The sequence below is a fragment of the Aspergillus wentii genome (assembly GCF_001890725.1).
Source record: "Aspergillus wentii DTO 134E9 unplaced genomic scaffold ASPWEscaffold_4, whole genome shotgun sequence".
Classification (NCBI taxonomy): Eukaryota; Fungi; Ascomycota; class Eurotiomycetes; order Eurotiales; family Aspergillaceae; genus Aspergillus; species Aspergillus wentii.
In genome coordinates this window covers 125,078-140,049 of record NW_024467835.1, presented here as the reverse complement: position 1 = coordinate 140,049, position 14,972 = coordinate 125,078, and the positions used below count along the sequence as shown (strand labels likewise).

The window sequence follows — 14,972 nt, the reverse complement described above, 5'->3', positions numbered from 1 at the left end:
AAATTATACTCTCCATGCACTACGTGTCTTACCACGTCAAACCTTCTATGATGTTCATTTTGATACTCAGGGGCTTTTTATAGTGACACCAACTGATTGCCCTAGACCCGGTCCTGGCCATAGCAGTGTAACGTCAAGACATTCATTTCTAAATCTATTTAAGCAGAACATTAAACCAAGTCATCAACAAGTGTCATTCACATCTAAGCAGCCTGCTTCGCGAATGCCTCAAAGATAGGCTGCAGACGACTTCCCTCACTGTCCGCGACATCGGAGTAATCAGTGGCAGAGCCAAAGGGATGGTATGGATATGGTCTGGATCGTCAGCTATGTATATAATAAAGATGAAGATGACATACCCATATTCAGGAACAAATGTGATGGGATCAGAGGGATAGCGAGTCGCAATCGACTGGACCATCTGCTTCCACGCATTCTCAAAGAACTTTCTCTCCTCGGCAAAGACGGGGTTTGTGGGTTCGGGGATCTGCGACGATTGGATTGTTCCCATGCGTGCGTGGATGTGGGTTACCTAGATAGTTAGGAGACAAACAAGAAATATATAGGACAGACGCACATTAGGAATGATAGTTCTGATAAGCTCCTTATCCTCCTCGCCCACATCAAGCAGACGCTCACAAGCAACGACAAAGTGGGAAAAGTCGCCAGTCAAGCGGATACTATCAAAGTTAGCAAGCGCAATATCTTCGACTCGGTTGACATACTTGGGCACTCTCTTGACCACAGCGGCAGTCGCGTACGGGGTGAACAATGCCCGGTTTCTGTGTGTCTCGTGGCTGACTCTGCCTTCCAATCCAACTTCGGCGTCGATGGCGAAGGTGCCGCTGAAGAATTCGACTGCTTGGTCGGTTGTCCATCCATCACTGTACAGTCAGTATCATCCTCTCTAAGTGATGGATTCACCTACTCTCCAGAATGTGCGTTGATCTTGACTGGCCTCAAGGCTTTGGCAGCTTGAAGCTGGGCTCGATATCCGTTGAGGTGATCCTGTGGTGTGAGGCCTGGAGGCTTGGGGCCTGCATAGCTGGGCCATTGAGTGTGGATTCTACTAATATTAGAAGAGTTTCAATATCATGGGAGACACTCACAAAACACTAATCTCGAGACCAGCCTCGTCCGCAATGCGACGAATAGTGGCCAAGTCAGTGTGTCCGGTTATGTCGATTTCAACGCCAACTACACGAGTCAATTGCTGTCTGGAAAGCCAGAATGAGACGCACCATAGCCCTGCTGCTTCAGAGTCGGAAACCACTGCTGCCAGTGGGAGTAGTTGTCGCCAGGCGCAACTCCCCAGACGGAGCGAAATCGGTGTACGGCTGACATTGTGTTAAATGTTAAGTCAATTGATGAACTTGAATTGATTATTTCCAAGAGGGGTCTTGTCAATTCTATTTCAATTTCTACTCAAACAATCATCCCCGCATTGCATCTCCACAGGCAATAACATCATCGCATCGAGGTTTACCTTTTCGGGACAGCAGATGAACAAGGCAATATTGCCCGTGTGGATCGTCTTAAAACAGCAACGATCCCCGGTCGCGCCCTCCCCCCACTTTATCTTTGGGCAGTTTTCCCCGCATTCTGAACCTTTCAATTACCGCTTTGATCACCTCATCGGGCTGTTTTACAATCATCATAATCATCCTGATGTTGAGGGGTTTTCGTTTGTTGAGATTCAAAAGCCGACATCGACTCCGCCTCTGGATCGATGAGGGGCAGCGTGACAATGCGGGGTATTGAATATAAAGATAATCGCCAGCCAACGACCTCCAATTCAAATTTCAACCAAACTATCCTCAATCGCAATGGCGCACACTATGAAGGCAGTCAATTACATCGGCCCTCACAGGGTCCAGGTCCAGGATGTCGAGATGCCCCGGCTGGAGCATCCAGATGACGTCATTGTCAAAGTCACAACAGTACGTCTCCCAGCAATTGTCTCTTCTCCGCTAACAGGATAGGCTGCTATCTGTGGCTCAGATCTGCAGTAAGTATACAGAGTCAACGAGGAGAATGTAACTCACACGCGCAGCATGTACGAAGGCCGAACTGCCGCAGAGCCCGGCATCACATTCGGTAAGGACATTACCAACAAGAGGAATCAAAACTAAGACATACAGGTCATGAGAACATGGGAATCGTCGAGGAACTAGGAGAAGGTGTTACAATTCTGAAGAAAGGAGATCGTGTGGTGATGCCATTCAATGTTGCTGATGGTCGATGCCGCAACTGCGATGAGGGCAACACTGCCTTTTGCACTGGTGTCAACCCTGGCTTTGCGGGTGGTGCTTATGGTAAGTCCCCCTTGGATATATGATATTTACTTCAATTGCTAACCCTGCAGGCTACGTCGCCATGGGTCCGTATCGGGGTGGTCAGGCACAGTATATTCGAGTTCCGTATGCAGACTTTAATGCTCTCCTGCTGCCACCGGGCACAGAGCACGAAGCAGACTTTGTCCTTCTCGCGGATATCTTTCCCACCGGTACGTCCTACGGTATTCATGAAGGAGAGTAACTAATGGGCATAGGCTGGCACGGTGTTGAGATCTCCGGCTTCAAATCCGGCGAGAGCATCGCTGTCTTCGGCGCAGGCCCGGTCGGTCTGATGGCTGCCTACTCCGCCAGCCTCCGCGGAGCATCCAACATCTTCGTCGTCGACCGTGTCCCTGAGCGACTGGCGGTTGCAGAGAGAATCGGCGCTATCCCCATCGACTTTACCAAAGGCGACGCTGTCGACCAGATCATCGCTATTAACAACGGCATGGTGGACCGGTCTGTGGATGCTGTCGGCTATCAGGCTGTCGACTCCAGCGGTTCATCCGAGAAACCAAACATTGTTCTCGAGAATATGATCCGCGTAACAAGAGCCTGTGGTGGACTGGGTATTCCGGGTCTCTACGTCCCCAGTGACCCCGGCGCAGCCGATTCCAACTCGGCCAGTGGCTTGATCAGTCTTAGTTTTGGAAAGCTGTTTGAAAAGGTACCCCCCTCGACTATACGCTATTATCAGCTGTCTAACATATATAGGGTCTATCTCTGGCCACCGGGCAATGCAACGTCAAAGCATACAACCGATACCTGCGCGACATGATCATCGCCGGCAAGGCCAAGCCCAGCTTCGTCATCTCCCACGAGATCAACATCGACAGTGCGGAGATCGCCTACCACAAGTTCGACAAGAGAGAGGACGGATATACAAAAGTGCTGATCCATCCGAACGGCGGATTTCCGGTATCTACTCCGCCGCAGCCCCATTTGTAATATAGATTGTGGATATGTCGATTTAGCAATAGAATGGTTTGATGTTGAATATGGATTGGCTTGAAGTATTATGGATTTGTAGATGGACAAAGATAAACAGTATTGATTACCCCAAGGGTCCTGAAGATACCATCGAGATGGATTACACGCAATGACATTGACCTTGATCGATATGTACTGACTGTTCAATTGCAGATCGCAATAATAGGCCGATCGATCACAATAGCTGTGGTGTACAACTAGCTGGCGAATTGCCTAAGTACTGTCCTTTTCCTGATGGATGCGTTCCATTTCCTTCGAATACCCCGCAACAATCCTTCTCTCCTCGTCGTATTGGATTTCCTATACCATCAGCACCGTCGCAGAAACACTTCATAAAACCCACCTCAATGGTAGTCGCAGCAGAATGCCACGCCGAGATCAGCATCCCCTTCATCTCCAAATCCATCTCGTCATTCGCAAACGGCATCCGATAGTCTCTCGACGGGTAATTAATAAACAAATGCAACCGCATCAGTTCCGGATATCTCGCCAACGCGAGTAAGCTCTGTCGACGACAGTCCATAAAGTACGTGATCGTCCCCGCGATGAAGCCCACGCATGAACCCCCTGCGAACCCGATTCCCCCCGCGCCAATCGTGTACCCGAGTAGGCCGGCACCGCACAGTCCAAAGAGAGCCGCGCAGCAGCTTCCTGTGATGAGGCTGCGGAACATGTACAGTCCACGCCCGCTGGGCTTGGTCCAGCCCCCGACGGCGCGGACCATGGTGCCTAGGGCGCCGATGCTGCGGGCTTCTGTGTCGCCCTGGCCATGTTAGCTGTGTATGACATGTGACGAGGTGAGCTTACCTCTAGAGAAGACATGTTGACGATATTTTATTTGCCTGTACTCTGTATTAAAACAGGGGATGAGGTTGTTTTGATTTGCTTTTGCTAGACAGGGATGCATAATGTTTGCATAGTTTGTCTGCTACATCGCATTGATAGGAATAAAAGCAATACTTACTTGACCGAATACATTTTATGGTCTAGTGGAATATCTTGGATTAATGGAATGACATGATGGTATTCTAATAAGACAACTCCCCCTATTTGTACATGAAAGAACAGTATAATCTAGATCTAAAACTGGTAAATCTGCCCCTTTGCAAATCCCAATCGAGACAGAATGCCAGGAGCACTCCTCGATCCAAGCAATGATGCCTCCATTGCCGGGGGACCAGATACAAAGACGTGGCTGTCCTTGTCCACTGTGACGGCAGTTTTCAGCAACTCCTCCGTGACGTGCCCCTTTCTGTACGGTGAGTTCTCTTCCTTCGGATGACTGATTGTGTAGATGTAGTTGAATCGATCGGGAAATCGCGTTTTGTAGCTCTCCAATTCTTCACGAAGTAGCAGGTCCTGCTCATTGTTCACGCCGAAAATGAGGTTGATTTTTGTTTTGTCGGCGGGGTTGTCGAGAATACCCTGGATCAGCTGGAAGATGGGTGTGATGCCAGCTCCTCCGGCGATGAGATGGACTTGGGAGAATTTATTCGGAGACCAAGGGAAGCCTTTGAGAGCTGTGAGGAAGGTGAGGGTGTCGCCGGGTGCAAGGGAATGGATGTGGGTGCTAGCTTTGCCGTTGGGGTATTTCCTGACCATCAATTCGACAGAGCCTTGTTTGGCTGGGGTTGTTAGCTGTATTCAGCTGATAATCGGGGGATACCTACTCAAGCTGCTGATGGGCGTGTAGGGCCTAATTACAGGAAACCAGCGTCCTTCAGGACGAGACACGGTGAGAAGAGAAGCTATTCCATCAGTATCTGCCTATATATATATGTGTGTGCCATACATACAAGTCATGCTCAATCCACTGGTGGCAGTCGCATCGGGAAACTCAAAGACAAGACGTTTCGTATTCTGGTTCACAGCCTTGACACTCTGCAGCCGCAACGTCGTCAATCCCACACCGGAGAACATCTTGGGCGGTTCGTTGGACTCTGCGTGGCCCGTCCGAAGCAGCGACGAGGAGCAGTAAACACCAATGCCGAAGAGGGCGAGCGACGAGAAGACGGTAGTGTTGGACAGCCGAGGCAGTTGTCTGAGAGCCATTTTGATGATTCTGTTAAATAAAATATAACAGCAGGGAGCTTCCTTTATGGCTTTGTTTATTCTTTATCACTCCACGTCATTTGGTCGTACAGTCGGGATGCTGATCGGCCGCCGTCGGTGCCCAAACACCGAGCAGTCGGACTTTTGTATTCGGCGCCACGGCTGTACTTATGTGAGAAGGGGATAATTAAAGCTTGTTTAATTTATTTATTAACTATTTGGATTGCTTTATTTCAGCCGCCACAGCATTTGGAAAGACAGTCGGTGGAGCAGATGTCAGGCCATCGCACGGACCGAGGGATCTCCAAAGACCGACAAAAGGCGAAGCTTAATTGAGCCCGATCGTGACAAATAGAGAGCAACCATTGGCTGTAGGTAAGAGATATTTATATCGGACTAATTCGACTGAGCAGCCAGGTTCAAATGGAATCCCTCGTGTATACCCTTTCTCGCCACGTCAGGATCGACAATCGTCCTCTTCTTCTCGTCAATCTGTCGACTCAGTGCGATCAGTCGCTCGGTCACCCCCCTCCATTCAATCCGCTTGCCTTGTTCTGCAGTCGATGAAATATTATCTGGCGCTACAACAGGTTGAAGTCTGCCCTCTCTCTTCCTCACAATTCCATCAACAATGACCGTATCAACGTCCCGAACCGTACTATGCAAAACAATCGCAGCCACAGGATCGCGATCGGCAGCAACCAACATCCCCGGTGTCTGACAATCATAAATCACGATATCTGCCTTCTTGCCTGCCACCAAACTACCAATCTCACTCTCCATCCCGATACTGCGCGCCCCCTGGATCGTTCCTAGATTGAACACCTGCGCTACAGTGCTTCCTACCGTCTCAGCCCACTTGCCGCGCTTTTCAAATTCTTCGTGTCGTCGTGCGCGGGCAGATTGCAGGGCGAGCATCATTTGCGCTGGAATATATGCACTACATACGCTGTGGCAATCAATTCCCAGAGATGAGTACTCTTCAAGACCATCGTTGAGACAGACAGGGTTGCCGTGGCCCATTTGAAGTTCTGTTCCTGGTGTTGCTGATATTTTCACTCCCTTCTGGCTGATGGTCGTGATATCTTCTGCAGTGGGATTGGTATTATGGGACAGAAGAATGTCCGGACCAAGCAATCCATGCTTGTCCAAGGTGGCTACTGTCGTCGGGACATGCGGAGCTGCAATTATCAGTCTTGATCCTTGTATATGATCGTGTACTCACCTCCAAACGCAGCATAATTAACTGCATGCATAGTGATCAACTGAGCACCCGCATTACGAACCCTTTCAAATAGATCTTTCACAATATGTCCCGGCAACCAAACACCATCAAATCCGAATCCCAATGTCACTCGTCCCGATGGACCGAACGGATTCATCGACGCTAGCTGATCAAACGTTTCCATAACCCACGGTGCTAAAAGATCTTGTTCGACGAGGAAATCGGGCGTCCATTGCTTCACGCGACTAGTTGGGGAGTAGGCGAACACTGAACGAATACCGGATGTTATGAGAGCGCGCAGTGCCTCTTTTGCTGGTATTCATTAGGATGATTCGGACTTGGGGCGAAATACATACAGTGATCAGGCGAGTAGTTGAGACTGGCATGGTCGACTACCGTGGTCGTTCCACTATCCACACACTCAAGGGAACCGGCCAGCTGACTCCAGAAGATATCATCGGGTGAGAGGAACGAATTCATAAATAGGCCTGTTCGTCAGTATCCTAACTACGAATCTTCGATTTGACTCACCACTCGAGAAATAGTCGATGAGCGTTTCATTCGCATGGGTTGCTTTCAAACATGTCTGCCAGAGATGATGATGAGTATCAATGAAGCCAGGCGAGATGATCTTCCCAGAACAGTCGATGATCGATGCGCCAGGTGGTGCTTCGATATTCTCGCCGATAGCCTTGATTCTGGTGTCTTCAATCAACAGATCGGCCTTGGTAGGATGAACCACGTCATGTTCATCATGTAGTAGCAATGTCCCGTTCTTGCAGAGTATAGACATAATTAATTGTAATCGGAAGAAGATAGGTTACACAACTGCGACAATTCTATATTAAATATTCACAGAGTCATTCCCCCCGCATGACATCAATGTTCTCGACTGCCTGCATTACTAATCGCGCTTTCGGCCATATAAAAACCGACGCACTGACCAATAGGAATACAGCAGTCCGCTGGCATCGGGGCTTGGCAATTCGGCCGTAACCTAATCTCGTCGGCTCCGATAGCCGCCGTGGCCCGACTTTCGCAGGGTTTCCTTTTTGGGATGTATTGGTGTTACCTTTGTGCATCTATTATATAAACTGCGATGTTTTATATTAAACCAGAGGAGCCATTACACCTGCATGTTATGACAAAGTTCCCTGACATTCAATTCAATTCCAAATGGCAGCAAACCACGTAACAGTCGGCATCGTCGGCGGCGGCATAGCAGGTCTCACGCTGGCCAAGATGCTAGAAAGACTCAACATCTCTTATACACTCTGGGACGCATACGAGATCGCCCCGCCCGCAGGAGCAAGTATCGGGCTTACACCAAATGGACTGCGCATTCTTGATCAACTGGGAATTATCGATAAAGTCGAAGCGTACTCTGTTCCTCGTGACTCGTGGGAGCATCGTGATGGTGATGATGATGGTCGATTGTATACGAGTTCGTATGCTTCAGGAGCCTGTGATAAGAAACTTGGGTACGACACCTTCTTCATGGAGCGACGGCGGCTACTGGAGATTCTTTACGAGAGCATCGAGGATAAATCGAGGATTCATCCATCTACCAGAGTTGTCTCTGTGGCAAACCATGCCACAGGTGCTACCGTCACCACTGCTGCTGGCACTCGAACAACCTGTGACTTTGTCGCAGGTGCAGATGGCGTGCACAGTATAGTCCGGAGGGAGATTGAAGCAGCGACGGTGGATTTCAAAATGGCGCCAGATTGTAAGCAACACCTTTTGCACTATGGGCATTGCTAATCTGATAGATCTCGACTCACTTTGCGCCTGTGTCTATGGCATCTCAGCGAGTGTCCCCCAGATCGGGCCCGGTCGGGCATTCACCGTCTATCGACGTGATGTATCAGCCTTGGTCTTCAGTGGACTAGGTGGTGTACTGTACTGGTTTCTATTCAAGGATCTCAAGTCGCCGATTCAATATGGACAGAAACAACGATATGATGAGAAAGATATCGAGGCCGTTTATTGTCATATGGCAGATACAATGATCGCCCCTGGTGTCCGGTTCAGTGATATATATCGGAACAAAAAGGCAGCAACTATGACGGTACTGGAAGAGGGCATGGCCAATGTGTGGTATTCTGGTCGGATGTTCCTTCTAGGCGACTCAGCTCATAAGGTATGTATCTGATCAACCCTACTGCTACATATACTGATAAAAAGTAGATGGTCCCTCATGCGGCGATGGGAGCAAACCAAGCAATGGAGTCCGCAGCATGCTTTGTCAACAACCTACGCCCGATTCTCAACTCGACAGACTCACAGAGCACAATTTCCGTCTCCGATGCTGAGGCATGTCTGGAAAAATATGCCCACCGCAGAAAAGACCGACTGCAGGATAGTATGCAAACAGCAACTTCAGCATGTCGAACCCAACTCAAGATCGGTACGGCAAGTGATGCATTCCTGCTCCGTCTTCCTGGCATCACCGAAGAACAGTGGCTTTCTAAGTCTTTGGCGCATCTTTGTCAGGCTGAATATCTCGAGGGGTGGAGCTGGAATAGCGATCGTGTGCTATTTTATATTAAGGAAGCAGAGAGAATGAGGACAGAGTTTTAGAAATACCGTGCTTATAATTACGAAAGCCACAATGGCTATTATGATAAATCTTCTATTGGGCTATCCACACATACCTTTATATTGTAGACAATATAAACATTATTAATTAAATAGAATATAAAAACACGGATATCCACTATCGCCGTACACTCCCCAAGCCTTCACCTGACAATTCATGCGTCTCATGTCCTGGACCACCTGCCACCTCATGGACAACAGTGCTGCTGTCGAACTCATGTGGATGTTTCACCGGCTGCCAAGCTGGCTCTGGTTCTGGGTCTGCTAAGAGCCCGGGTGTCTTTGACTTTTTGTTCAGCCGGCGAAGAAAAAGCGCGAGAATCGCAAGCACCGTGATGGCTCCGACTGCGACTCCGACTCCCAGTCCAGCTTTTGCCCCGGTCGACAAGCCTGAACTTGAGTCAGGTTGGGGCTCAGTGGTGGATGTTCCTGTGATTACTCCTGACCCTGATGTTGTAGTCGATGGTGCTGTTGAAGATGTGGCAGTGGATGTAGCAGAAGTAGTAGCACCGGGGGTAAACGTTGCGGCTATTTCGAAGGCGTCACCAGTATCACAGCACGATCTATCCAAACCACAGCACCATTTTTTTGAATTCGCAGTTCCGTCGCAAGGCGTGATTCGTACTCTGCTATCGTCGGTTATACCGGAGTTCTTTACATCAAGTCAGTATGCAGAGGAATTCAAACCAATTGCGGATTGACATACCGTATATCGCGTGCAAACGTTCAGACAATCTCCATTCTGCCAATACGGACTCCAGCACTGTTCCCGCCAGTATGTGGTGACTTCTGTATTGTTGATGCTGACAACATTCTCGCAAAGACCGTTCGGAAGGCAACCATCCGCAGTGAACCCATCTTTGCTATCGCCGCCGGACTTGTTTTTGCGATTAGTCGCGCAGCACATGCTTTTTGTGCCGCTGATCTTGTTGCATTGTTGGTATTCATCGATCGACTCGCTGGTGCCGTCGGGGCTGTAGCAAACGGAACCAGCTGACACGAGAGGGGCGAGGAAGAGGCAAAGCAAGGAGATGACAAGTGATCGAGAGCGTCGGGAGCCCGCCATGACGGTCGATAGACAAGCGGAATCAAAGGATGCAAAGGGAGATGAAGTTGAAGTCCAAAAGGAGAGAAAAGTGTCAGCAGAAACGCAGTTGGGCGACTCTCAGCCTCGGGCTGCGCCTCAACGCAAGTTTTCAAGACTGCAAGCCTTGCATGACAGGCTGTATCATGTCGCTATTCCCGAAATGCTTATGGGCTAAACCTAACCGGCTAGATCAAGGGTCTGCTACACAATGATTGGCTGTAATATTAAGATACCGACAGTCTATCCCTGATTGGGACGTCTAGGGGTCTTAGTGTTCTAAGCGTGGGGGCCTGAATGTGGAGCTGCAGAACTATTCGGACCAATGGCAGAAGCCATTATACGAGTCTGGAAATTGCCTGGATTCAGGTTGTAAATCCCATCAACCTAATATATGTCTATCCTAGAGATCTACACCCACCAATTACCCTCCGTTCCAGCCCTCTTGCGGTCTTCCCAAAGCGCCTTTGCCTTCTCCTGCTCAACCTTTTGCTTGTTCTCTTCTTCTCCCTTGAGTCTTTTGATCTCTTCGTCCTGGCTGTTATCTGTCCGCTCCTCCGCCAGTTGCTTTTCGTCCGCTTTGATGTTGGTAGATATCGTGTCAATCTCCTTCTCATACTTCTCTCGTTCCTTTCCCAGTCTTCCTCTGATGTTCCTTTTTCTTTTGCTTTCCGCTTCTTTTCCGGATCCTACTATTTCCTCATTTCTTTATTCTGAACCTCGATTCTTTCGAGGGCCTCGTTGACCCTTCTCTGGACCAATTTTCTACCCTGGATAGCCTCGTCCTTGTTCTGAGATGCCACGACTCGACCGACTATGGCCTTGACATAGGCGTCACATGCTTCGCCGGTAAACATAGCAGCAGCATCGTCGTTGACCCCAGCATCAACCGAAGCATCCGTCTCTGTCACGTCCAGGGCAATCGCAGCACTGCACTCTTTTTCAATCTTGAAGTATTCCTCACTCCGCATTTCCCGCCTCATGGCATCTAGGATCTCGTTTCTGGTAGCCTCGAGAACCCTTCCGGGTCTATGTTATGGGTCTTGTTGATCTCCTTGTTGATAATCTCCACGGCTCGGTCGATGAATAGTGGCTTCAAGTCATCTACCGCTAATTCTTTCAAGGAGTTTCGTATTTTTTTTGCGGGCCTTCTTTAGAATCACTCCCTTGATGTAGCGGTAGTATCCCTTGTACTTCACGAATGCTTCGACTAGATTCTTGTCCAGGTTGATCACGTTTGATACGATACTGAGAATACCGCCAATGGTATGCTGGCTCCTTGTAGGCTTTCAGGCTTTTCGGACATCAGAGCAGTGTCAGAGGTCATTCAAGGTGCTCTTCCAGTATAAACTGGCGAGTGGAAATTTTGAAGAAGGTGATGCATTTCCAGGCGAGTTTGGCAAGGCGGGCGGTGGGTATGCTCTCGTAGGGCCGTTTGCGACATGGCAGCTAGAGGTAAGAAATAATAAAGATTTCAATGATGGGCTGGATTATCCAAGTTGGAATCCGTGCATATCGAATTCGAGAGTGAAGGCAGGTATCTCAATTGATAGTGTCGGATTGTGGAGGATATATATAGTTGTGATTATCAACCGCATGTCAGTCTACCAAGTTTCAAATGCTTTATAAGAAAATATCGCGTATGTCAGCTGATTGTATACAAGATCATCAGATTCGAATATCTTCAAATCACTAGGGTAAAAGCATAACCGAGTCATATCATGAAGGATCGAATGCCAAGTGGCTTTGATGAAGCTGTCAGCCTGTCATTTTGTCATTGGCAGACCAAAGGGGCTATTTTATAGTCCATGATCGTCGCCCAATCAGAACAGGCGATACCAACGATTTTTGGACCCCAACACCAGCATTTATGGGTCTTCTTGACCTCATCAACAATCTCAGAATTAAATAGAAGAATCCGCCGATTCCTGCCACTTCTCACACGATCGCGATGAAATCCTTCACTTTCCAGCAATCGCCCCTTTTATCCGAGGGATCATCCACGAATTCGATATCAGATGGGAAGCAGAAAATCATCACGCATAAAAAGAAAAAATTATACTGGACCTATGAAACCCTCGCTCTGATCGGTGCCTTTGCAGCATTTATCGTGCAAATCGCACTTCTTCGCCACTATGAAGGCCTACCGCAAAACACATGGCCATATCACACTATCACGCTCAACGGCATGATCGCCATTCTGTCCACCATCACTCGATCGATGCTCATGTTTGTCGTTGCCGCTGGACTGAGTCAGGGAAAATGGCTTCATTTCGCACAGGGCACGAAACGACGCCTGCGCGATTTTGAAATGTTCGATCAGGCTTCGCGCGGCATCTGGGGGAGTCTGCGTCTTTTATGCCAGACGATGCCGGTTCATCCCACTTCGATTGGCGCGTTGCTGATTATTGTTGGCATTGGAATGGACACATTTTCTCAACAGCTCCTCTCCATCCAGTCCCGCACAGTCGGTGATGCATCTCCCGATGCCAAATATCCCCGATCACAATACTACAATGGCTCTGCCCCTCGAGCCATCAATGTCCAAAATATGGACTATCCCATGCTATCAGCCATATACCGTGGTATGTACGGAGCCAAATTCACCGATTTGAATGCACCTTGCAAGACTGGCAACTGCACCTGGCCTATTCTCCCCTCGCTCGCTGTGTGTGGAGGATGCACCGACTGGAGCGACATGATGGAATTCAAGGATGATGATCTTTATTCCGGCGTATACACTCTCCCTGATGGCTTCACCTATTCGAGTAAGACTCGAGCAGATGGTACACAGATAACAGGTCGGGCTGCCCCGATTAGTTCCAATTCGACATACAACAATTACACATATAGTTCAACCACATATCCTAATGGAACGTCCAGCCGTTTGTTGTTATCCCACTTTGAAGTCGCTGGATTCGGGGAGGCCATAACCTATCCAAATGGTAGTGCATACATGCCATTAGGAGGCTGGGAATGCGCTCTGTGGTTCTGCATCCAGGCATATAATGTGACCACTTCCAACGGTGTCCAACACAGAGAGATTGTCGATACCTGGTCTGAATATGCGCCACGAAATCAATACGGCGTCAACTTTACATCACCGCCGCCAAGCTTCAACGTTGCACCGGGTTCTTTCTTTGGAATAGAGAACTACACGCTGCACGATGCACGGTCCACGGCTAATAGGATATTCAACGGGACAAATAAAGCATTGAACCCGGCTGGTGAGGGTTCGCAGATTGACACCATGATGCAGAATATCCGGGATATGCATCCATGGATCAAGAGCATTTCCGAAAGCATGTCACAGGCTCTGCAGCAGTCGTATCCCGTGGATAACAGTACCGATGACTACTATGCGGGGACGGTATATCACGATCAGATTTATATTCACGTCCGATGGGGGTGGATTACATTTCCTGCTGTTATTCTCGTCCTTACAACAGTGTATTTCATTCTGATTGCGCATCAAACGAGAAACAGCCCAGTAGGAGCATGGAAAGACAGTCTCATGGCTGTCATGGGGGTGAAGCTTGATCGGCATTTAAGGGCAGATGTTGCAGTCAAACAGGATATCGATGACTTGGATCAAGTCCTGAAGGATGAACAGGTGGATTTGAGGAACGAAGGAGTCTGGGAATGGAAGCGATGAATTTCCTTGTATAAATAGCATATGTATCATACTATCATTTTGACTCACTATAGAGTTGAGTATGTTTCTTCACTCTCCTCTTCTCCAACTCCATGGTCAATCCAGCAACTCCAACCACCACACAGGCTAAACAAACAAACAGACCAGTTGTCCAGCTGGGTCGCTTAAATCGGTTCATCGTCCACATACAAAGCGCTAGACAGATTTGGAAGATGGTATTCCACATATTCCCCCACACCACGACATCCATCTTCCAGTGTGGTGTGGGTGACTGCATAGCGCACCCCGATGCGTCATCACCTTTCAGCAGATTCTGCATATCTAAAGGGGATTGAAACCATCGCTTATGAATGACAGCCAGACGATCGAGACCTCGCTGGCGATACTCTGTGCGCCCTAATCGCCATAGACACCAAAAGTACACATCACGTATCCGCCACGGGGCAAGACCAAAGCCAGTCACGCAGAACAGCGCATTCAGAATCTGGGAATCAATCTCGATCCACACCCTTCGTGATGAATTAAGGCTGTTGCAATCTGGGTGACACATGGCAGGTGCGGCATTGCACATGAGAAGGAACAGCATCCCTCCCCAGGCGACGATATTGAGAGCGTATATTGTTATCAAAAAGCCAAGTGGTGTGAATACCCAATGGAGGAAATTTCGAATAGCCTCCTTCCAGCTGGCCTTCTCTGATTCAATCTGACTGGGATATTAGTATCGGACAGCAAGGCATAAACCGTTGGCAATATACCTGGTTATCTTCTAGTGACTGCTTCTCCACATCGGGCGGGTCAGGCCTGTCTTGTCCATCGACGGGGTCGTAATTCATCGTCGCTCTGAGCGTGCTGTTGTGGACTATCATGTTTGATGATGAAAAGGGGACTTGCTGTCTGGTTACTAGGGAGATCAGAAAAGTATTCACGATGAAGATGGTCGAAGATATACCAAAGCTAGGTATTCGAGATGGGGAGCCTATACGAGTACGAAGGCGATGGCGTTATTCGGACTGCCATTGGCTGCTCTTG

At 48.8% G+C, this 14,972-nt stretch overlaps 9 protein-coding genes across 9 annotated transcripts; 3 read left to right on the top strand and 6 right to left on the bottom strand.

Moving 5' to 3' along the window:
- Positions 1-21: 21 nt before the first annotated feature.
- On the bottom strand, positions 22-1,344 carry ASPWEDRAFT_182832 (sugar phosphate isomerase/epimerase family protein; the record flags this gene model as incomplete). The annotated part of the gene is made up of 7 exons (XM_040831954.1): positions 22-315; positions 360-532; positions 578-680; positions 726-884; positions 929-1,066; positions 1,110-1,197; positions 1,242-1,344. The coding sequence occupies 7 exons, from the start codon at positions 1,342-1,344 to the stop codon at positions 204-206; spliced, it is 876 nt and encodes a 291-aa protein (XP_040688356.1). The 3' UTR covers positions 22-203.
- A 494-nt stretch (positions 1,345-1,838) lies between these two features.
- On the top strand, positions 1,839-3,284 carry ASPWEDRAFT_109615 (glutathione-independent formaldehyde dehydrogenase; the record flags this gene model as incomplete). The annotated part of the gene is made up of 7 exons (XM_040828100.1): positions 1,839-1,940; positions 1,983-2,008; positions 2,054-2,097; positions 2,142-2,315; positions 2,366-2,506; positions 2,552-3,003; positions 3,051-3,284. 7 exons carry the CDS (start codon positions 1,839-1,841, stop codon positions 3,282-3,284), a joined length of 1,173 nt encoding a protein of 390 aa, XP_040688355.1.
- A 57-nt stretch (positions 3,285-3,341) lies between these two features.
- ASPWEDRAFT_39755 (uncharacterized protein) lies at positions 3,342-4,169 on the bottom strand. The gene is made up of 3 exons (XM_040835172.1): positions 4,134-4,169; positions 3,670-4,089; positions 3,342-3,626 (listed from the first exon to the last, which is right to left on the bottom strand). Exons 1-3 carry the CDS (start codon positions 4,146-4,148, stop codon positions 3,540-3,542), a joined length of 522 nt encoding a protein of 173 aa, XP_040688354.1. The 5' UTR covers positions 4,149-4,169; the 3' UTR covers positions 3,342-3,539.
- A 196-nt stretch (positions 4,170-4,365) lies between these two features.
- ASPWEDRAFT_39754 (cytochrome b5 reductase family protein) lies at positions 4,366-5,533 on the bottom strand. Its single transcript, XM_040835171.1, has 3 exons — positions 5,123-5,533; positions 4,997-5,074; positions 4,366-4,951 (listed from the first exon to the last, which is right to left on the bottom strand). The coding sequence occupies exons 1-3, from the start codon at positions 5,127-5,129 to the stop codon at positions 4,407-4,409; spliced, it is 630 nt and encodes a 209-aa protein (XP_040688353.1). The 5' UTR covers positions 5,130-5,533; the 3' UTR covers positions 4,366-4,406.
- A 241-nt stretch (positions 5,534-5,774) lies between these two features.
- On the bottom strand, positions 5,775-7,396 carry ASPWEDRAFT_27375 (uncharacterized protein; the record flags this gene model as incomplete). The annotated part of the gene is made up of 4 exons (XM_040832988.1): positions 5,775-6,559; positions 6,604-6,915; positions 6,960-7,091; positions 7,135-7,396. The coding sequence occupies 4 exons, from the start codon at positions 7,394-7,396 to the stop codon at positions 5,775-5,777; spliced, it is 1,491 nt and encodes a 496-aa protein (XP_040688352.1).
- On the top strand, positions 7,354-9,527 carry ASPWEDRAFT_474104 (FAD-dependent oxidoreductase). The gene is made up of 3 exons (XM_040836962.1): positions 7,354-8,332; positions 8,376-8,746; positions 8,794-9,527. The coding sequence occupies exons 1-3, from the start codon at positions 7,780-7,782 to the stop codon at positions 9,184-9,186; spliced, it is 1,317 nt and encodes a 438-aa protein (XP_040688351.1). The 5' UTR covers positions 7,354-7,779; the 3' UTR covers positions 9,187-9,527.
- Positions 9,528-10,699: 1,172 nt separating this feature from the next.
- ASPWEDRAFT_171513 (uncharacterized protein) lies at positions 10,700-11,271 on the bottom strand (the record flags this gene model as incomplete). The annotated part of the gene is made up of 2 exons (XM_040830799.1): positions 10,700-10,918; positions 11,008-11,271. 2 exons carry the CDS (start codon positions 11,269-11,271, stop codon positions 10,700-10,702), a joined length of 483 nt encoding a protein of 160 aa, XP_040688350.1.
- A 968-nt stretch (positions 11,272-12,239) lies between these two features.
- On the top strand, positions 12,240-13,943 carry ASPWEDRAFT_68137 (DUF3176 domain-containing protein; the record flags this gene model as incomplete). The annotated part of the gene is made up of 1 exon (XM_040838950.1): positions 12,240-13,943. One exon carries the CDS (start codon positions 12,240-12,242, stop codon positions 13,941-13,943), a length of 1,704 nt encoding a protein of 567 aa, XP_040688349.1.
- Positions 13,666-14,918, bottom strand: ASPWEDRAFT_39747 (DUF2985 domain-containing protein). The gene is made up of 2 exons (XM_040835170.1): positions 14,699-14,918; positions 13,666-14,646 (listed from the first exon to the last, which is right to left on the bottom strand). Exons 1-2 carry the CDS (start codon positions 14,807-14,809, stop codon positions 13,978-13,980), a joined length of 780 nt encoding a protein of 259 aa, XP_040688348.1. The 5' UTR covers positions 14,810-14,918; the 3' UTR covers positions 13,666-13,977.
- Between the last annotated feature and the right edge of the window lie 54 nt (positions 14,919-14,972).